At 35.1% G+C, this 23,869-nt stretch overlaps 1 protein-coding gene across 8 annotated transcripts in view; it reads right to left on the bottom strand.

Moving 5' to 3' along the window:
* PDE1A (phosphodiesterase 1A) overlaps positions 1–23,869 on the bottom strand; it is a 156,056-nt gene that overhangs the window by 38,080 nt on the left and 94,107 nt on the right. For all 8 annotated transcript variants that reach the window (XM_027880224.1, XM_027880223.1, XM_027880222.1 and 5 more), the window contains 5 exons: positions 14,747–14,860; positions 6,272–6,454; positions 5,767–5,833; positions 4,681–4,797; positions 2,692–2,832 (listed from right to left, as the gene is read on the bottom strand). In XM_027880224.1, coding sequence (XP_027736025.1) covers positions 2,692–2,832; positions 4,681–4,797; positions 5,767–5,833; positions 6,272–6,454; positions 14,747–14,860 — 622 coding nt within the window. The remainder of the gene's footprint in view (positions 1–2,691; positions 2,833–4,680; positions 4,798–5,766; positions 5,834–6,271; positions 6,455–14,746; positions 14,861–23,869) is intronic.

The raw sequence follows: 23,869 nt of genomic DNA, 5'->3' as shown, positions 1-23,869 counted from the left end.
AACAACACGAATTGTGAAATGGATTTTCTAATACCCAGCTTTTTTAAAACATTTGCTTCAGTACTTCTTTCAGAAATGAACAAAGAAGATAGCAAATCTGAAAGTTTTAGAGTCAGTATGAGCCAAATAACCTCAAATTGCACACCAACCTGGGGAAAAAAAACAAAAACAAAACCAAACAAAACCCACAACAAAAAAACCCACACACAAACCCAAAAAACCACTGGAATTTGATATAGAATTGCATCAAATTTACTCCAATCCAGGTATTTGCTAGAAATACAGCAGAGTTAAAAGAGGTGCACAATGGACAGGCTCTGAAAATTATCAGCTTGAGAAGCAAATTTCAAATTGTTAATGAGTAGGGTCTTGGAGAGTTAACTGGAAAATAGGAAAAAAGAAAAAACCAAACACAAAACAAAACAAAATCCACAAGTTAAATAGAGCATTCTCATGATACTGATGCATTCTCATATTGCAAGTGACATTTGAGACAGAAATACTTTGCAAGTTGCAAATCACTAGGTCTTCTTTCAAACACCAATTTCCATAAGTGTTCCTTCTGCCTGGCAAGCTACATCTGTTTGAAGGCACTCTTGACTAAGTGTTGTCCTAGTTCCGTCATAGAATCATAGAGTCAGAGAATGGTTAGAGTTGGAAAAGACCTTAAAGATCATATCGTTCCAATCCCCCCTGCCATGGGCAGCCAAATATTGTAATTCAGTATCATAATTTGGCAATTAAAATGTGAAATAAAGTTGTCCTAATTTTATAGAAATATTTTGTAGCAATTTTGCAACATTAATGAGGTTTTGCAGCAGCAAAGTCGAAACTTTTTGGAAAATAATTGTCCAAATCACATTAAAGTGCAATTAGAAGGTTAAGATGCTAATATTCTAAAATTATTGTCTGCGACACCTTTCTCATACTTGTGTGCACTCAGTGAAATAGCAGATATTCAAATATGAAACAGATTCCTTCATTCAGTGTTCAGAGATAGATACACAAAGTGTGTTGCAAAGTTGTTTAATGAATGCCAAAACATCCCAAATTGGCTAGGACAGCTCTGGAAGCTGGAACCTTGTCCTACCATCACAAAGAAAATCTGAATGCTATCATGCTTTTTGAAGGGCAGAGGGGCAGAGATACAGCAGGCCAAAGGGATGTTTATAATATTTAATGAAACACAGGGATATTCCTCCCTGTTAAATTGCTGATCCAGATGTATACTCGCAACAAAGACATATCTCACAAAATTTAACTTTTGCAGTTAACCTTACAGTAGGAGACAATGGTAAATTAGGAACCATGATCTAATCTCTTCAATATTTTTCAGTAATTAAAAAATTATTTTTATAGGTCAATAGTATATACAACAACTTTGGCTTGGACTCATCTTGGCAAGAGCTGTCTAGGCACTGCTTCAGTCGGATATGGAAATCATTTTCAAGAAAATCTCTCAATGTGAAAAGGAATCTTGGCTGGTGAATACTCAGGGCTTCATGCAGGATGTAGAATTGCAGTTAAAATGTAGCTTTAAAACCTTGATACTTAGAAGCAAATTACTTCCTTCAAACAGTAGAATAAAAACCTGCAATGCCTAGGGACTTTTCCTTGCCCCACTGAAGCCAAAGGTAAAAAGTTTTAAGTTAGAAAAGGCTTAACATAAGCGACTTACTGACATTTATTTTGTGTATATATGAGCACAAACATCTAAAGCCAGCCCTAAATTTTTCCTTTCCAAAGAGTTGTTTCATAGCTCTGCAAACAGAAATCAGACGCTATCTCTTCCAGGAAGTTTTGTTTGTTGGTTTGGGTTTGTCTTCTTTTTCTTTTTCTTTTTAAACAAGCGCATTCACAGTGAAGACAAATCATCAAAAGGTCATTGACAGCAATGCCTCTTCTCTTTCAATCAGTATTTACTTTTGCCTAGCAAGCTGAGAGGGAGGAGACAACCACTGCTGGTATTAAATATAAGTGTTTAGAAATAAAAATGTTTGCACAGACTCATTTCAGTTCCCAAAAGAACAATAAAAAATACTATGACATTGCAAGACAAATGCAATATCCTGCCTACTACAGGCACATACAGTATCCAAGAGCAGTCCTGAAAAAGGTAATAAACTAAAAGAAAAAGCAGTTGCAGAGTCCAAGAATGGGCTGGATGGGGCTCTGAGCAGTTTGGTCTAGTGGAAGGTGTCCCTGCCCATGGCAGGGCAGTTGGAACTAGATTGTCTTTAAGGTCCCTTCCAACCCAAAACATTTTATGCCGCTATAATTCTAAGTCTGCATTGATTCCGTACATCTTTCAACAGCCAGGACCTCAACAGATACTAAAGCTTCCTTGCCTGATCACACCTCCCATGCTGTGATGTGAAAGTAAAAATTTCTCACCTGCCCACTCCTGCAAATCTATCTATTCTAATATGATATATAATACCCAAGTCCAGGCGATGAAAAGCAACAAGATTTAAGAAGGATTTTTTCCTCCTTTTTCCCTCCGCATAGGGAGAGTTTCAGCTCAGAAGAACTGTTAAAATGACAAAGTTCACAGCCTGAATGGTAGTTTGAAATCTCTGTCTGCACAGTTTTCAAGGGAGCTTTTTCCTTAAGAAAAGACACATGAACACATTTATTCAAAACAGCAGAGTCTGAGGAAAAAAGTAAATTGAACTTCACCATATTTCTTACCATGATACCAGTGTGAATCATTATGTAATGCACAGTTTGAGTAACGTCAGCTGCATGGATCAAATTGTGATATGGATTTTTGTATTTGCTGTAGCCAACTTCAAGAGCTTCAGCAAATGAAATAAGATTGGGAACAGGGATCTAGAGAGAAGAAAACATTAAAATAACTGGTTTTTTTCCTGCAATAGCTGCAAAGTCAATCATGCAATAAATGAACAACAAATAATATACTACAGAAAGTAGTCAGCAAACAACAAAAGAAAATGTAAAGGTTTAATACATGCATCAGTGAGTCTTCACCCAATTTTTGTAGATGTTATATCCCTCTACATACACCATGCACAAGAGATTGCAGAGCTATCAACCAAATGGTTTTCAAGACATGCCTGTCTGTCTGTATCAGGACAGATTGCTCAAATAATACAGGCATGACAGATAGGAGTCTAACAACAGGATTATCTCCTTTTCTTCACCAATTTTACTTGCTTGAGACAAGGTTTGTTTTAATCTCATAGTATGACTTTCCTTCCTCCAGGCAATGTGTGAAGTTTTTCCCATTTTCCCATTGTGCTGATTTTGGCAGGGATAGAGTTAATTTTCTTCATAGTAGATACTATGAGGCTATGTTTTGGATTAGTGTTGGAAAGAGTCTTGATAAGACAGGGATGTTTTAGTTACAGCTAAGCAGAGGTTATTCAGGGTCAAGGCTCTCTCTGCTCCTAGTCCCACCCCACCACTGGGTAGGGTGGAGGGTGCACAAGAAGCTGGAAAAGGACACAGCCAGGACAGCTGGCCCAGCTGACTCATGGGATACACCAAGGACATGGTGTCAGGGTCAGCAGCACAAAGCTGGGAGGAAGACACCTGGGGGGCTGGTGCTTGTTGGCTGGACATCAGTGAGCCAACATGTGGTGAGCAATTGTTTTCATTTGCATAATTTCTCCTTGGGTTTTATATCTCTCTCTGTTATTTTCATTAATTTTCTATATTATTATTAAGAACATCATTCTCACATTATTATTATTACACTGTACTTATCACAACCCACAAATTTTCTCACTTTTACGCCTCCAATTCTCTTTTCCCATCCTGCTGGAGAGAGAAGTGAGCTTATTTGGTGGGCCAGGGTTAAAACATGTCACCCATACAGTGAAATTATATTTTCCTTAAGAATTTTTTCTTTATTTAAAAGCAAGGTAAACAATGGAACTGAGAACGGGCTTAAACCTACTCTGCCAGTAGCATTGTATATTTTGTGTCTATGTTGTTAATGGTAGCCCTGGTGTGGTTCTGACTTCAAGCACATAAAGCTTGTGGGGAAAAGCTGGGATACTAGTCACAGTTAAAATATTCAGAACAACTTCAGAGTGAGGTAGCCTCTTCAACAGGAACATGGAGTTTTTCAGTGGGGAGATTTTGAAAGTACAAGAAAACTTTCATTTGGTACTATTATAACAATAAATTTGGCATTTTGATCCATATTTTTATCTCAGCCTTTCAGAACTGGCTATAAGTACTCCATATTGTATTGCAAAACCCTCCAAACACCATGGAAAACCAGTTTTCTCTTTGTATATCCCTCCAAGCTGGTTAGGAGAGGAAGGTTCATCTGAAGACCCTCTACAGGAGTGATCAACATACTATAATTTAGACTGCGAAAAAAGTGCTTAAGACTAGCTACAGTTTCCTGCCTTATTAGTAATTTTTGTTCCAGGAAGCTGGGTCACTGATTCAGTCCTGCTGAGTAAATAGGCTGTATACATAATCTATTTATGTAATGCTCACCAATGATATGACATGGGTCTACATGGCTTTCCATTTTTTGGGTTTCATTTGGTAGAACAATTGGAATATTACAATATTTGATTTGCCATATTCTTTGCACTGCATTGTACAATTAAAAAGTCCAACTTATGCTGTTGTTCTTGCATTTGAAATTTGACGTATATATTTTTGCGTACATATCTTTATCTGTGGCTAGTTTCTGACCTTGAAACGGCTCAAGAGGTCATATCGGGTAAACAGCTCATACATCATAAATTTCAGACTGTGCTCTCCACTTGCTTCATTTAGGGCAAATACGTCAAAAGACCATTTATCAACATCCTGTAGATGAGGGGAAAAAGAAAAAACAAAGAACAGAAAACCAAAAACCATAAAATTTCCATCTGCTTAAGTAGGTTCCAGCTGATCACTAGAAAAGATATTTTGGAGAGTTTTTTGAGGGAAGGGGGAGAGGTTGGTGGTTTTTTGATTGTCCAATTCTATCACACTTCTACTGTAGCTAACATATTAATGACTATTTCAATATTAATGATGAAAACAGTTGTGCCATCTATGAATAAAATACTTGTAACATGACCTAGGCAACTTTGTATGCATTGAGTCAAAGGTCTTAATTTTTCAAAGTTTACTTTCTGCATACAAATTGTATAAAGAACCTTATGGAACAAAGTCAATACCATCTGTTAAATAGGTCATTAACACTGATCTCATTAACCATAAAGAAATCTGAGAATAATATAACAGTGTTTGACTTCTAGGAGAAAAGTTGAGGCACTTAATTCTCAAGAAATACTAGTTTTTAATTGCTTACATAGACATAGGAACTTTGCTCTCTATAAAAGATTGTCTTATATATGAACTAAAGTAATACCTTAAATTCACAGCAAATACTCTACTTGTTCCATAAGGTTTGGATTCTTTTGTTAGCTCTGTCCAAATACTATCTCCTTTTTCTTTCCTAAAAAGGAAACAAATACTCCTGTCTGAGACACTGATTACCACACCACTGGGAGCTGATAGAACTACATCTCACATTTCTATAAAAATTTCTACACAAATTTCATCCTGTTACTCTAATAATGTCTAAATTAAATCAGTATTACACGGAACCATGTTATTTTTGAATTATTAACTACTAATTTCTGTGTTCTGTGTGCTCAGTTCTGTAGTACTAACTATGGCTAAGGTATGTTTAGTAGAGAAATAACTTCATTTCACCTTAAAAGTCACTAAACACTAAACACTAAGTACAAATACATTTAAATTCCACAATGATTAAACTTATTTCACCTTAAATGTGACTATCACTTCTGATGGGTAAGCCAAACCAACCATGCTTGAAGTTCTTCGGTACATCCTAAAGAAAAAAAAAATATCACAAAGTAGCACTCCTATATAAAGTACTGGAGAGATTTATCTTCTGTAATTAACTTTTCACAGTTTTTGAAAAAACACTAAGCTATTAAAGGTTCTGATCCCAAAGATTACATAAATCTTTTTACGAACTTTTGAGAAAAATCCCTCTTCTGTGTTAGAGCAGTCTTTGGTACAATTTATTATAGAAGTTGCAAAGCCTTTGAGTTTATCCCCAGAATTTTCCATTGTTCAGGAGATTTTACAAATTTAGAGGTTTTACCTGGATTTGTCTATGGAAAAATAAAGTGACTGCAGAAACTGAAGCATATAACTGGCTCAAAGATTTGCTGCAGGTTCCTCCCACCACTTAAAGGATCTTCAGTGGCAGACACTGTGGTTAAATGCTGCACTTGCTGGGATAATGAAACCAAGCTCTCACCTTTCTACAAAAATCCCAGCCTGTACAGCATGCACAATGCTTCGGAATTTGGGCTTTTCTTCAGGTCTCCTCTTCGCTATTCCCATCTCTCTCGTGAATGTAGAAGCTAACCAGTCCCGCACTTCCAGCGGGACCGAATCCGACTGGATGTCAGAGAGTTCATCCTCAGTGTCCAAAAGTTTCCTACAAAAAGAGTAACACAGGGTAACCAACAAGATGGCAGACTGAAGCAAAGAGTCCAGAGAGGTGAACAGCCAACAAAACTTGATTTCAGAGGAGCCGAGGCCGTGTGTAAATCGACTCAGCACATCAGTAAATGCCTTTGCTGGTGAGGCCAAAGGCCAGCTGAGTACAGCAGATCTCTTTTCTTTCCCATTGCTCATGTTCCAGAAGGTAAAAGATAATTAAAATTCAAGACATTCAACTGAAGGCAAAAGAAGATTTTTCTACAAAGTTGTCAAAGCTGTGGTGGATTGAAGTGTAATGAATGAGCTATAAAATCTAAAAGACTGACTGACAGGAAAGCCTATAGAAAGAGGGATTGCTGCTATAACCAAGAACACCAGTGGTCCATCCAAAATGGTGCAAAAAGTTTTTGGATACTTAGATGCAAAGTAAATGATATTATATAGCAATGCAATGGTGAATGCATGTCAACAAACACCCTGTATACATGCTTGTCATGTTATTCCAGTGGAATAAAAGTATTAAAGATAATTAATTCCTTTAATAAAGAGAACTAATTCCTTCTGTGTTGAGATCTGTATTCCTATAAAAAGCATGGTAACCAAATCAATAAAATAAAAAGCATGGTAACCAAATCAATAAAGATATTATACAAGATTGGATTGCAAGTCAGTTTTCAAAGTTCTGAACAGTTCAAAAAGCTAGAAAAACTTATGTATAGTTCTTGCAAAATAGAAGTATTAAAAAGAAACTTCGCTTAAACAAAACTGACTTGAAAGTCATCAGTTTATTTAGAAGAACCATGTAACTAAATATTCTCTTCAGATTCAACACTTCCAATCCACACTTCTATAAGCCTTTTTCAAGCTGTTATTTGCCCATATCACTCAGATTGCTAAGATTTTCCAAGAACCTAATCCCTTATTTAGTCAGATATCAAGTTTTCTTTCACACAGTTATGTAAGAAATCCCAGAGTTAGAATGACCTGAACACATGCAAAGCATGGAACTTTTTTGAAATGTTTTATTGAAGGTGGTGCCAATTGCAGATATTATTTGATTACATAGATCTATTTCTCCAGTGGGAATACGGTATAGTTCAAAGGAATCCCCACTTAAATCTAATGCTATCTGAGGAATTATAGGAATATGACTAGTAGGAAGCATGATATTAGAAAAGTCATATAAAGTATTGGTGAACAGTGAGCATAGCATAGTTGTGTTCATTTGCTGTTCTCAGTTTCAGCAGCTCATTTGACCAGCAGCATATTTTGTAAGGTTTTAAAAGTGGATTTAAAAAAATTCCATAAAATGCACCCCTCATCCTCCTTCATTTTACTGAAAGAACAGCAGAAACATTTCTATTTTTCAGAAATATAAAATTATCAGCCTAGGAAAGTTCTTTAAGATGGAGCACAAGAAGAGCAGAATGGACAAGAATTATGAAATTTTCTGAAAGTGGGACACAGACCAAAAATCAGTAACTTAAATTGGAGGAGCAGGATTGTGTAGAGAAAAGGATTTGGGCAAATTAGCCTGCAAAACCAAACCAAAGCCGAGATTGGGCATAGCCTAAAGGCTATAAATTGGCTTTATTCCCTACACTGAAAACTATGCTATAGTCCACTTAAATCCATACTAGTCTAAGACTGTTATTATATATCCCTGGAGAAATCTGTACACTTATATCTCTGAGGAATATTTGACATTTGATATATTTTTAGTACAATAAGGGATAAACATTATAATCCCTAAAACATGTTTTTGTAACTATTCCATTACTCAAATGAGATGAAAACATACCAGCAATAAAAGGACCGTGGGCATTAGGCTGCCTCACAGCATGCAGCAGGGCCATTCCACATGACCTGTGCAGGGTAAAGCAGAGCTCTACATCAGTTTGCTATAGTCTGATGAAGACCTGAATTTGGGACCAAATCCTGAGCTCTACAGATATGAGCCACTGGAGTACAAATTAAGGCCAGCAAGACACCCAGAAGTTTCTCTAATCCTTTTAACCATTCACCTGTAAAGCAGGAGGATTGTTCAGTCTGTAAATGACAGTAACAGATGTTACTTCATGAAGACAGATCTGAGAAAACATTATTTGTAAAAAGTGTTTATTTAATCAGTAATTTTCATGAGACGAGTCATGACTGAACAACAAGCCAAGGGGGAAAGAGTTTCGGTGTCTTTGCTTCCAACTAGAAAAAGTAGGAAAGCAACTGCAATATAGAATTACATTGCAAGTATAAAATCTTGCAGCTCCCACAACCCCCCAACAACTTCTCAAAAAGAATTAGTTTCTTTGAGAAGACTAACTGGAACTATATTCAAGGAGAGGAAACAAGGGCTAGTCATTCATCTTACAACTATCTATTTCTGAGACTTTTCTGACCTTTTGAAGAATAAGAATTATATTGGGGAAAATTACTCATGGCATCTGCACTGCTAGAAATGGCCTTTGAACAATTTCACTAATGACTGCCATTCTTCTGTAATTACAGGAACAGGGCTCCTATATGAATCTACACATCTGAATAAATGGATGGTTCCATCAAATTCCACAATTTGTTGGAAATTTTATGTGGGAAGGAAAATAAATTAGACGGAAATTTTATGTGGGAAGGAAAATAAATTGCTTCATACAAACTATGTTTAATTATTAAAAAAAATCTTATAATCCAATTTCAACTAATTTCACAGCTTCCAGCTTTTCTCAACTTCTATTCATCTATTTTTATTTTGATTATAAAAAACAATCTTTCCATTATATTTCCATGGGTCTAGATACATTAGTACTGTGAAATACATCTAATTGTTCACCTTTTATTCACTGATTGTCGAAACATTTCTTTAAAATAACCTGGAGTTACCTCATTGCAGCCTTTCAGTACCTAAAGGGAGCTCATAAAAAAGAGAGAGAGCATCTTTTTACAGTCAGATAGTGCTAGAACAAGGGGGAAAGTTTTAAACTAAAAGAGGAGAGATTTAGATTAGATATCAGGAAGAAATTCTTTACTGTAAGGGTGGTGTGGCACTGGAACAGGTTACTCAGAGAAGGTGTGGATGCCCCACCCTAGATGTGTCCAAGATCAGTCTGGAGGAAGGTTGGAAGCAGATGATATTTAAGGCCCCTTACAACTTTATCCAACGCATTCTATGATTAAATACCTTTAAAAAAAAATAAAAAAATAAAAGGAGATAAAATAAAATCAGGAAAGCAGAAGACAGGATTAAAGCAAAGACACACAGTTGTATCACTGAACTTCCTATCAAATATTACAGGGATTTTTGCAAGATTTTGCAATATAATTTATAGTTTATATTGCAAAATGTAATTTGTAAATTGCAATATAATTTTGTGACATTCTGCAATATGTAAAATCCTACATAGGTTCAAAAATGTCACTCTGTAAATTAGTGTACAAGTGACCATAGCTGTCAAATACAAGGCTAGAATTTCTAGCTTAGAAAATATTTGGAATGGAGTGACTGCAAGACCCAAAGCCTCATCCTCCAAATCAACCACCCTGAAGAGCAGAGACTGAGGGCATTTTGAAGCTACATAGTTGTTCCACTAAATCAGTCTTCAAGTAAAACTCTACTGAGATAAACTCCATTTAACTGGGAGGCATGAACTCAAATATACTAGTTGAATTAAATAAATATATATACTAATATATACGAAGGCACACACGTTAATTTTTCTTCCATAAAGCTAAGGAACACCCAAAAATGCTAAGAAACAAAACAAAAGAGGTTGTAACAAAATGTACCACAGAAAGTACGTTTTTTCAACATGAAGTCAGAATTTCAGGTTTACATGCACTTATTTTGCTCATATATCATTAGCCTGTTAAGTAGATGCAATATGAGGAAGAGATACGCGTGGGAAGGAGAGGGGGAGGCTTGGGTTATTTAATTCTATTCATTCCATGAGTAGAACTTCCATTGACAGTTGTGGGAATAAGTAAGACATGGCCCATGGCATTTCAGCTTAGCAATCAATTAATATTGCAGTCATAGTAACTAATAACCTGATCTTCTTGTCACAGTACGGTGGTTTTTGCCAAGAATAATTTTTCAAAATTCAAGCGGTGATAATTTCTTGCTCTCTTTTCATTTAATCAGAATTTTAAATATAGTAATGGACTAGTCAGAAGTATATTTCTTTTCCCTTAGGAATATATCAGATGTACTATCAAGAAAAAGAAAGAAAAGAAAATTAAAAAAATAAAATTAGATAATGGCTATGGGGGAAAAAAATCCATCAGTGCTGATCAGTCATGCTGCCTAACAGAGGTGGTAAAAGATTTCCAGAGGAGAGATTGAGAAGGAGGTATTAGCTCTTTGCTGATTAGTGAATTAATCAAGCCCTTAAGAGTAAATTGAAGAAAGTCCTCTCTAGGTCTAGAATGCAGAAGAATTTATAGTTTAAACAGTCAGTCTACATTTTTACAAGTTGTTTAGTTCTATTATCTCGCTATCTTCCTGAATGAGCATGAATCAATATACTTAATCAATATTTACATCCTCTATAGTCCATTACAGTTTCGACTAATATCCACTAAAAGACTCTCTTGACTTCCACCAAGGATAAGCAAATTTCAAAAAATGAATGAGGGGCATTTTTAGTACATAAATGTCTTTCTAAAGGAAATTATGAATTAACCAACATGTTGTACCCATAAAATTAGCACATTCTTAGAAAAATTGTTCTCATATCATGAATTACCAATTAATTAAATAAATAAGTAATGTAGGAAGGACCACTGCTACTGGAAATGTTCACTTGTTGACATGTACTGCCTATTTGGAAATAAAGAGGTATATACCAAAGGCCAACAACAATCTTTACACTTAGGTCAGGATACTCATGACTAAAAAAAATATAATTTTTCAGGAGTACAACTATGAGTCAGTGTATTTACTTTTACCTTTTTTTTTTTTTTTATTTTTATTCAGCTGCTTTAATGTGGTACTCTTGGAGTTCTACAGGGCTGGGACTAACTCAGGGCATGACTTAGAATTAAAATAACAGCAAAAACTATGAGACAGAAAAATTCAATAATTTTGGGAAAGGGATGCCAGCCATTTATTAAATATCCTAACTGAACTCGGAAGTTTTAGTTAGAATTTAATAGATTTTCAGTCATTTTAAGTGTATTTTTTTATATAACTTTAACACTGTTGTAAGCTTTCCTCAGAAAAAAAACCCAAACCTTTAGCTTAATACAAAAGATTTCAAAGGTTTATTTTAAGCTTTTATAAGGGTGGAATATACTGTACTAATCTCAACACAATAAGCTTTTTCTCAATAGGAGCTTTTACAAAAGTATCAATTGTAGATTCCCCTAATGGATAAACTGAATGATTTACTTCAAATGGTACATTTGTTACTGACAACTTCAGGCAAAGTACATTTAACCACAGACTGGCAACACACACTCACAGCAAACTTGACTGAATATTCAAGATTATAATTTAACTTCATGCTTAAATAATTTAACTTCATGTTTAAATAATTGCCACTTCAAATCTCTCAACTAAGTCACCTCAGAGAGGAATCATACAGACTATATTTTACATCTGGCAAATAACTTCCAAATAGGGCATCCCATTCCACTTGTTTTATCCTTGTATCATTAGGCAGAATATTTTTTTAAAATATTCATAGATGTGCCAAAAATGGTAATTTTCAGAAGAAATATTTTCTAGATCCTTCAAAATAAATTGCGTCATTAACTGAATGCCCAACTGTTCAGGTAGAAAGACTAAAAATATATCTTTTAAAAGTTTTTAAAAATACCTCTTTGATGTAAGAGAATTTAACTTTCTCAATCCTTGCACCATCTAAGAGATTTGTTGGTGTGACAATCTCTGCTGGTTAATCTCAACAGATAACAGTGTCTGCATTGGCACAATTTCTTCCATAACCAGAGCCTTACAGTCAGTGAAACTGTGCCTCAAAAAACCCGCTACATCTGCTATGCCGCAGGTGAGAATAGAATGCAAATGGCCCTGCAAAGCCAAGTAACAGATTCCTGCTGTGAGATGCTCAGCAGCAACTTCTGTAGTGCTAGTTTAGAGCCCTGCAACACTGATGATAAAATACACCTTATGAAAATCAAAAGAAACATGAAAGGCAGAGCCTTTACTGACTTTTGCTCTCATTTACATGCCAAACATATACTATGCCTAAACTAAACATATGCCTAGAAGAGAGTGAAAGAAAGTACAGGGTAATCAAATAAATATCACAGTTTATTATTTTTTTTTTGTATCAATTCCTACCCTAAAATGGAGTAGCTGCCATGGACTCAGGTTCTCTTCCAGTATCGAAAAAACTTGAAAATACTGGGGAACAGCCTTCTCGGGTTGCAAATGTAACCAAAACTAAGAGCTGCCCAATAGCAGGCTATACTGACTGTTATACCTCAGCAGCTCCTGGAAACAGTAGAATTTCGTTTATTTGTTGGCCTTTTCCTAAGCTTCACACCTCCACAACACAGAGCTCTGTGAGCACCAGTATCCAGTCAAGTATTTGCTCCTTTCTTCTTCCTTGGACTCCACACAACAAAGATACACATGTGCATGATCTTGTCACAAATATTTCTGTGGTGCACCTGAAGGCTCGCACAGACATTTGGTGACATGAAGTGACAAAGCCCTTTGTCTTGCAATTGAAACTATTTCCTTTTTGGATGTTTGAGGATGTTTGTCTCTATTTAACTCCCAAAACTGTAGAAATATTTTGAACATTACCGGAGTAGTACACTGGAAATTCAGTATAGTCCAAGGTATTCATTACAACAGCAAAGTTTGGATTTAATGACCTCCTTTTAGCATTATATATACCACAGTGTTTACTTTTTTTTTTTTTAAAGAACTTTTTATCAGAAGAACTGTGTTTGCCATGATAATATCATTGAAATACCTGCACTGTTTCCAGAGCTCTCATGCAAACATATATTGTTATAATGCCACTTAACCTTAAAGACACTTCCTTTGATTTCATGAACCTATATTTTTTATTTTGTCTTGCTGAATCAAAGATGCTCAAAGCAACTGCCAGCTATATACAACAGAGCTACTTCATATATTACTGAAACAGTCTCTCCTAAGTCAAAAGTTCCCAAGGGGTTAAAGTTTTTTTAAAAGAGCATTATATAGCCTGCAACAAAATAAGAGCCCCATATGGAACTTACACTGCACAGATAAAATTCCTCCTGAAATCAAATGTATCTTCTAAAACATTAAAGTATTGAAAAATAAGACATAATTGGAATAAAATATTCTGACTTTTCTCTTAACAACCAAAAAGTATTCTCCACAAGAAGTTACCAGGTTTTTTATTTATCTTCAGAATACATGCCTTTTTAAAATCTTGTAATTTCCATTTAGGTTTTATTAGATTTATTTTCTTCTTACTTAGAATGAATGAAAAGCAGTGTTTACAAGGAACGGAACAGCTGTCATGACTGAATTATCAAGCTGTATTTATTTCCTGTTTGAATCTAAATATCCTTCTTCCATTGCCTTGAGCCAAGTGGAAGGTACTAACAGAGAAAATTCTTCAAGATTTGTCAGAATTATTTATAACACCTATTGAGTACTTTTGAACTTCTTCCACAGAGCAGATCTGCTGAGGGGCTGGAACTGTGAGAGTTTCACTGGTTATTTTCAGCTGACAATAAACCTCTGCTTCAGCTACCGAAGTGTTAGATCTCTTTCATGGCAGTGTTTAGTGCAGCTTACAATTATTCAGCACTGAGAGATGCAGCAGTCCTAAAAAGGACCTGATAAACAAGCTTATTAAGTGACATGGGGCCATAGATAATGAAGCTCATGGGAAAGCAGCACTTATGAGGTGCCTGATGTCTGTGCTTTCCAGCTTTCCATCAGCTTTTATATGGGATATTGACAGTCATTGGCCCAAATCAATTTTTCCTCATTTTGGAAGGTTATCCTTGCCATTAATACTGACAGCAAAAATAATCATAAACAAAGCACCAAACAATATAAAATAAATCACAGCTTTTCATTAATTTATGTATTTAATGACCAGATTATAACATCCTGATTCATTTCTTTGAGCATTTCTCTCCAGACAACAATTACATCTGACCTTTGAAACTTACTTGATTTCACCTTGTCACTAAAAGATCAAAGAGCAACATAAGCTTCTTCTAACGTGCACAGACCTTCAGCTCATGTCAGTTGCAATTACAGGCAAAACCCAAATTTCTCAAATGCAGTTCACAGCATTGTTTCCCTTTGACTTACCTGGTTTCATCAATATAAACCGCCTCCAGGACAGAAGCTGCATATTCAATATTCTTTTTTAAATCCACCACATTAATGTCACCCTTCTCCAACTGCTTTACCAAGCATCTTAATCTGTGAAAAGAAAAATAAAATCAGTGAGATACTTTTATCAAACTTTATTGACTCTATTTTCTATTTGAAATATTGGAACCAACACCACAGCCAATGCAGAGGCGAGACCATCACTCCATCTCTTATCTTAAGAAAATCTAAGTTTAGAATGGACACAACGATGACTGGTTGTATGCTTTTATAACTTGCTACATTTGTAAGAGCTATTAAGAAAAGGCATAAACATTCCAGAAAGCCAGAGAGGACTAAATACCACCATCAGAGCAATTTCCTATTCATTTTTGATGTTACTACTATGCCTGAATCTCTTTTTTTTTTAAAACAAAAAATAAAACTTTGCATATTGTCTTACTATAATTTTTCCATGCTTAGATGGTTAATTATATTCTTTCCATATTTGCTGTATACTGATTTCGCTTAATTTATATGTCTTTAATTTTTTCAGGCCTCCAGTATCTTTTTTCCTGCAGAATTCGTATTCCTATTAGCATGAGCTAATGTGGAGGTCTATTGTTTCTGTGTTTACAAAAAACTCATCATTATACCAGAGGAAAGGCAGTGCCTATGTCATTAGAAAAATACAGATTTTCCCAAGTGTGTTATTACTTTTAGTTTTGAGAGCTTTGTTTTACAGTACAAACACAGATACACCCAAATGGTATTTTGTAATGCATCAACTCGTGACTCCATAGCAATAGACTTGTACAGAAAAGCTCCTTGAATACCAGATTTTTCCTAAACTCTCTGATGACAAGAAGCCACTTGTGCCACTTCTCAATTTAACCGTACAGAGTGGTCAAAGCACTGGAGTGAAATGAAAACCTTATCAGCAACTGTACAGAGCTGTGACTAAAAGGGCATTTTCATTCTTTCTGTGCTATATCTCTCAGTAGAAACAATCTACAGTTTTGTATCATGTAAGATAAAGATTTCTGTAATTAGGGATACATCATTATTTTAACGTAACTTTCATTAAATAACCTTTTCTATGTGCAAGAGAAAAATGTGAAACAAGCACTTAGTTAAAAAGTTTATTGAAATTGAGTCAGCATTAGGCTGACTACTTTGAGAAAAGATCATCTTCATGATTTATGAACGAGCATATAGAAAATTTGCAATATGCTACATAATATGTTTTTATATATATACCATATATTATTTTTGTTTGTTCCAATATTTGATTGGACCTAATTAAAATGTATAAATTACAAAAATGCAGTGGTATTCAAAACAAATTTAAATTTAGAAAGTACTGTTCTGTCATAAAACCACTTTCATGTTTTTCTTCATATTTTGTTGGCCTAAGTACAATTACATTCAAGCCTGTAAGGATAATTTTAGCAAATGGAGTTTTAAGACAAGCCTCCTCAGTTCTCTAAAGCCTTAATTCAATTCAAATTAGCATAGAACAAGGCTCTTAGCAACCTTATTTACTCAGTATTTTACACAGTGCACGGAATGGAAAACGTAGTGTTAAAAAATTTTATCAGAGAAAGCAAGTGGGTGGATGAAATACTCTGGGAACGCATCTCTTACACAGAAATAACCACATGGGAGACAGTTCCAGCACATAACTTCTTCTACTTCAGAGGTACCTATAGACCAAAGAAGCTTAATTATAGACACTCACCCCCCCAGTTCCCAACACACACACTGTTACTCTCCTGGGATGTCTGCTCCTCAGTCAAACACACAAACACACAGCCCCTCCTGAGCACCAGTGACAAAATGCTCACGTGAGTCTGACAGAATCATTGCCACCACTTGCAAATAGCCATGGGGTGTTTCTATCACTTGCACTGTTCCCTCCATGTTTGGATGAGCACATCTCCGAATCAAACTTTCCAAAGTGGAAGCACAAACATATTTGAAAATGTGTTTTCAAATATACAAAAATAAATTTGTAACACTTCACAGCAGGGGGCCAGGCTCTGGTAGAACAATATTAGCTCAAAACAACTTCAAATTCTGTGATTTCCACTGGTTCCACATTTTCTCAGAGCAGTGACCAGATGGCAAGTATTTGAAATTACTTTTATGCTTGCAGGAGGGAACGAGTCCCATGGGAGCCTTTAAGCTGCTCTGACCTTGCAATAGCTCGCTGCATAGGTGACAGTCAACAGATGTAACACACCCTGTAGGTATAGCTCATATTCTAGAAGCGCAGAGCACAGTAACAGACCAGGTGATCTGGAAAAGCTGCTCAAGCAAAGTTAAAGTGATTCTGAAGATGCTACAGAATCACAAAAGGATGCAATGTGTCACCAGTGACCTTATCACCTCATGTGTCCACTCTTTGTAAAGATGTCCTCAAGAGTCCTGAGCTGACCCGCTGCAGATCTACCAGAGAACCAAGGGATAATTTTGCTGATAAAAGTCCTTGATCAAAACAGGGTTAACCTCAAAGACAGCTCTAACTTCAAAGTTGCATAAAATTACTCAGAGGCATTTCTGCTCAAGCTCTGAAGGCATGGAGATTTCAAAAACGTTTTGGACAACCAGTTTCAGTGGTGAATCAGCCACATCAGATATTTTCCCAATATCTGGCTGGAACGTCCTTTATGGCAACTTGTGCCACCAAACTTTTCTGTGTACTTACAAGAAAAAACTGTATCTATCTACAGTACAATTTCCCACTGAGAAGCTGGACAGAGCAATAAAATCTCTCCAGGGTGTCACTGATCATACATTTGTCAATTGATATTAATGATGTCCACAACAGAAGTTAGAAAAATGGACTTCCAACACAGCAAAATTAAGCAGATTATAACAGTATAAAATGGTCTGAATATAGGCAAGATCTTACATATTAAAGCGAAATAGCCATAGAGTTTAGGAGCTGACAGTTCAGTAATGAAACTAACATTTTAGCAAAGAATAAATATGTCAATTTATAAGACAAAGCAACAAGTGTTAAAATACTCATACCCCAGCATTCCATAGGACAGAGAAACTTGTAAAGAGAACAAGGAAAAGTAACAAAAAAGAATTATTGCTCCAGTTGTATTAGGCAGGGCTTCATTTATTTGTTTGTTTTCTTTTAATTAAGTGTGATAAATTGAAAATAAACATTAGAAATACAGATAGGAAATCTGAAATGCTACTTAAAATTGCAACTAATTGTATTACCCTGCCTGTGAGCTGTGCTACTAAGAAAAAATAGACAAAAAGAAAAAAACAACAACCAAAAAATAATAGCAACGAGAAAAAACTGGAGGGGCTATTTTGTGAAAGAGAAAAATGGACTATTTGAACTGCTTTAAGGTGCAAAGAAAACTTTATGCAGAATTAATGTGATATAACATGGAAAGGAGAAATCTGTATTGTAAAAAAGGAAGATTATTTCTCTCGGCACACCTGAAAACAGCATCTTACAAGTAGCAGCCCCAGTTTTCAAGGAGAAAGAGACATCTGCAATTAATAAAAGGAGTGGGTGGAAACCCATCTTCTGTCATCTTGGGTAAACAGCACTTATGGTGCTGTGGTGTCTGTGCTTTTACAGACAATCCAAATGCCTCTGCTCCTGCCTCTCCTTAACAGTGTCACCTGAGGTTACCAGGGCCTGTGTTTCCCTCATCCTCACCTGTCTGTGCAGCTGATGCCAATGTCCAGTGTTGGACAATAGGCTTTGAGGCCCACCCAGCAACACAGGAAAATCAGAGGTAACAAGGTTTTCACTGGGAGATGAAGTAGCATGTCCTTGATTAGCAACATCAAAATCACAACTTCATTGTTGCCAATTTCCTCATTACAATTCTCCCAAGTTTGAATTAAAGCTTTTCTAAATCCACTGTAACTTTCTGGGATTGTACTAAATCAACTGAGGGTATATTTGGTGATTTTATGTTATTTGAGAAAACTTCCTATGACAGTTTCTGTAACTATCAAAAAAAAAAAAAAAAAAAAAAAAAAAAAAAAAAAAAAAAAAAAAAAAAAAAAAAAAAAAAAAAAAAAAAAAAAAAAAAAAAAAAAAAAAAAAAAAAAAAAAAAAAAAAAAAAAAAAAAAAAAAAAAAAAAAAAAAAAAAAAAAAAGAAAGGAATCAGGGATCAAAAATGTCCTCATGAGAAATTGTTTTTTTCTATGGAATCAAGCAAAAGAGAGAAATGTTTGGAAATACTAAATAACTATCCTAAACACAGGCAAAAATGACAGCAAAAAAAAGTGCAGGGTAGGGGATTACTTAAGAAGGGAGATTCTAAAGCAGAGAGGCAGAGTAGTTGGACAATTTCACTTTCAGATTAAATTTAAAGACTATCTCCTCTGTTTCCAAGGGAAAATAAATTACTAGCTATCACTGCTATAAATGAGAGTCAAAGGTTCAGCTTAAGAGTCTTCAAGAACAAGCAGAGGAAAATTCAGCCTGACGTTAACTTCTGAATCTGAGAAAAAGACCATTTGCCTGTTTTCCCAAAACTGTCTTTATTTGCCACGTAAGTCTCCTAACCATCAAGCACTGCCAAGATACAGCTTTCTAACTTACACATCTGGACTTCACTTATAACTGTTTTGGAAACTTTGCACAAAAAAAAAGCTGGCTTTTGCCACAGATCCTGTTAAAGGGGAAGTGACATAAACTGTAAAAAGTAAAGTGTAAACTAACCCTGCTTCCTACTATACTTCGAAATTAGTCAAAGTCACTGTGAAGATGGCAAGGAACACACAGGTAATTCTTTGAAAGTAATAAACACATGCTAATGTGAAAAGAAATGGTTATTAATATTAATATTCAGCAATCATGATGCCGGTTAGAAAAATTATCTGTGTTGATTAAATCAACTCCAGCTTGTAAAACATTAATCATTATGTTCCCATTAACTTATTGAGAAAAGCCTAGCTGTGACAATCGTGACAACGTGTGAAAAATTTTAAGAGCAGAAAAAAAAAATATTACTTTCTGTAAACAAATGTTTCATGTTCTGTTTGGACTATTTAATGTTGAATAATAAAATTAAGTGGATAATTGTAAATGTCATTATAAAAGTGATTTGACCCTCTAAATGAACATTACAAGGTAAAAATGGGATGATATGTAATGTGAAATTTAAATTAAAGAGGAGGAGAGTAATCATTTTCTGACAATATGATTAATTAATTTATATACCAATAGTTTTTCAAAACTTTGAGAAAGAGGGGAATTTTCCTCTAAAACTATTTAGAATTAAAACCAGAAACCAGTTTTGCTACCTGTAGTGATTTTTTTAATAATCAGTTGAATAATTTTCACCTGTAAAAGCATTCCTCACGCAGCAGTTCCTCAGCTTTCAAAGGCAGATGTTACATCCTCATTTAAACATGAATACACTAAAAAAATGACAATTCCACCGATTGTTTACATACCTACATATTTGAGATTTAGGAAAGTATTAGCTCAGGTGGTTGGAGTCTTGTGCCAATAACATCAAGGTTGTGGGTTCAATCCCGCTATGGGTCATTCGCTTAAGAGTCAGACTCAGTGATTCCTGTGGGTCCCCCACAATTCAGAATATTCTGTGATTTATTCTTTCTGTGATTTGAACATGGAGAAATCCAAAACGGGAACAGCAAAACCTCACCTTGGAAATGTCCCAGCAACATAAAAGATACCATTATTTCACTTGAATTCTAAAATTCCCTACATGAGTTGCCCAAAATCCATTTATTTTTTTAATGTGAATTACTATCATTCGCATTTTACACTTTTCTATTAAGAACATGCATGTATTAAAAAAATTTACCTAAATACACCATTCCCTCCAACAAATACTTTAAAACAATGTAGATCAGAAATAAAAAAAAATTCATAATAAAAATCAACCGTGCAAAAAGCCCATGCTCTCACTTTTTCAAGTATAAAATTAAATGTACAGATTACAAAAAATCTTTTATTATTTTTGTGTTTTCTGCAAGATGGAAAAAAATATTGACTATGAAAAATTCCAGATACAGTTGTAATGTTTGTCATACATGGCTATAAAACACTAGACCTGATCATATAAATGGATAAGAGACACTTGAAAAATATGCACAATATGGTAGTAAAGATTCAGGAGTGTTCTTTTTAGGTTGCCACTCCTGTTTCTCTGCTCCTACCTGCCGTTACAAAGTGGCCAACTGTCATGGCTTCAAAATGGCTAACCTTTTACTCCAAGGTTTTGACATTATGATAGGGAAAAACAAGCTCATTTAGGGACATTTTGCTAGGAAAGACAAGGCCAGCATATCAGTGGGGAGTAAGGGTTAGAACTGACAGCTCTTGACTCAGATCTTGATGTGTGTTTTTCTTCTCTGAAATCATAAAAAATGCAGTTACCTAATACTTCTAGTTAGAGGTGCTCTCAATGTATTCTGATACTGAGAAGTGCAAGATATATCACATTTTCAGTGCTACAAATGTGTTTTATAGAATTACTTCTCAGTCATTGCTGTGTGTGAGCATATGCACAGGAAGCCTTATGGCTGCTAAGGGTTCCATGAATCACATGTATTTCATGATTATTTTAAGCATATGAGTGGTACACGCTGATATGCAATTATGATTCAGTCATTAGAAAATAAATATTGAATGCGATGATAATTCAGCCAACATTTTGATATACCAAAACTTCACTCTCATATTGAACAATTAAAACACAAGTTGTGCAGCTATATAACAATACTGGAAATTACATTTTCTTATTGATAAAACTCTGCATTTTTAGATAGAATTGCCTTGGTTGTTGAAATATTGATCATTTTTCTGCAAGATGAAGTGGTTTTCCTTCAGGGAGGCATTCTTTAAAAGGTTTCAATTCATTTTACCTTACTCATCCTGTAAATCTACTACTTACCACTCTAATACTATATAAATATTATCCTTTATGTCTCATTTAGTAACATTGCGTATAAAAAAATTAGTCAAAATTCCTAAGTTTTCTTTAGCACCTGGCTGAAATCACAAAATGCCATGGAGTTTTACACAGTTTCCACGTGAAAACATAAATCCATCCAAGCTCTCCAGAGCAGTTTTGAATTTTTGCATAATTCTCAACTAACCTAATCAAACAAATTGTAAGTGCCTGAGAAACCTTAAACTCATTAATACTAAAGATCTTCTATTTGCAGACCTGTAACTTTTCACCATCCTGCATCGTCTCCACCTGCTGCTCTGGAGAGACACTCCAGAGAAGGAGACTCATCTGGGATCCTGTTGCTGCTGCCCTTCCCTGCTGTTTCTTTTGCCTCCCTAAGTTACTCATCCTTCCCTGAAAGTAACTTTCACTATTAGATTTAATATATGCCATCATCATGACTTCTTACATGTGAATTTCTCTCACCTTCCTTTCTTCACACCCAGCTGCAGAATGAAACCCAACTCAGACAAGCTTTGAGTGTCTGTCAGACTGCTCCCTCACTTCTGCTAACGAACAACCGTCAATACTAATTTGGGTCCCCTGCTCAATTTCTTTCCAGGTTGAAGCTTATTGAAAAAGTCTTCAAACTTCAAATTACTTACTACGTACATACATTAAGATGTTTTCTCTGTTTTCTGTTAGATCTAACAAGTAATCAACTAGTATTCTCTTATTGTAAACTCTACTACAGTTACTATTGCCTCAATGTCCTTTTCCATTATCTGACATTCCCATTTCACAATCAATCCATGAAAGATGAGAAAAATAAAAATCTATAGGGCTGATTTGTAAATTGAAAATTATTCTCCTAATGGCTTTTGCTGAATATTTATTTTTGTCTGAAGATTGACATTTAATCTGAAAGGTTCCCATGACTTCTATATACATTATTTAGAGTTCTAGCTAAAGCTATTTCATCTTGAATTTGCCAAATACTTCAAGATGTCTCACAGTCTTCATCATAATCTAGCTGAATCCACTATCAACAACAAGCTGGGAAATCAAATGCAAACTCATAAATCATGTTACCAAAAATCATGCTTGAAGAAGGTGGCAGACCTTCAGTATGTTTAACTTGTTGGAGCTAATGTGATAAGCAGACAGAAAAGGCACATAAGATCTTATTTCCCATAGTACCTTAAAAGGTTTTATTTTTCCAGCAAACAGCAGCTTCGAGCACTGTTATCAAAGAAGCTGCTAACAGGTAGATTATTCCCTTCACTCCTTGGGACTAGACAATGTGGTTTGACAAATGCTGATACTCATCCTTTGAAAGCAGCATGTAAAGAGGTACAAAGTCCTTTTAGAAACATTAGGAACAAGCTATCATAAAAAAGTTAAAGGATGTTCTTTGATTTAAAACAGAATAAACCAGAACTGATAACTTGGTAGTGAAAATATTTTCTCAACTAATACTAAGAAAACATATTGCTGTCATTGCTTTTGAAAGCCTCTTTAGTTCAATTTCTGCAGTTGTAAAGGACAGAAGATTGGTAAGTGTCCAACACCAAAAATAATAGCATTGTCCAATGATCAAAGAATCAACTATAACAATATGAGTGTCCTTTCCTCTAATTTAAAAAGTCACATAGAAGAAAAAAAACCCAGGAATATTAAAATAACACCCGTTTGCTCCATGATTTCTCTGTGGAATCAAACTACAGTAAATACTATATAATCTGTATATAACTAACATTTTTGTTTTTCCAAAGTAGAAATTAGATTCGGGACAGGATTTCTGTGCTGCATACCACAGTTCAACATATATAAATGTGGCCAAGCCTTAACAATTAACACTTCTGGTAACTGTTAAATTAGTTTAATTAATAGTTACAGATTTTTTTTTTTTTACACATCAAATGTAGAATCTGTATCCTGGTAAGTAATCTGGATCCTCTGTACTTATTTAAAGATTAGTTTTTTCTTTTTTCAAGAAATTGTTGCCCCCCCCCCCCATATCTGATAGCACATGTGCATGGGTAACAATATGTCTTCAACCTGTACAGTCAAAACAGTCTTATTTTCCCTCAAGATACTTTACATTAGTTCTGCTGGACTCTTTATACACAGTTAGATTAGGGGTCAGCAGACGAATCAGGGTAGTTGGTTCAGCTGGACTAATGGGTCAATATAACAACC

This window comes from Empidonax traillii, unplaced genomic scaffold (genome assembly GCF_003031625.1).
Source record: "Empidonax traillii isolate 1590-97213 ecotype Southwest subspecies unplaced genomic scaffold, ASM303162v1 scaffold65:size4453928, whole genome shotgun sequence".
Taxonomy (NCBI): domain Eukaryota; kingdom Metazoa; phylum Chordata; class Aves; order Passeriformes; family Tyrannidae; genus Empidonax; species Empidonax traillii.
Note: the sequence above shows the minus strand (reverse complement) of the source record. Positions and strands in the feature narration are given on the sequence as shown.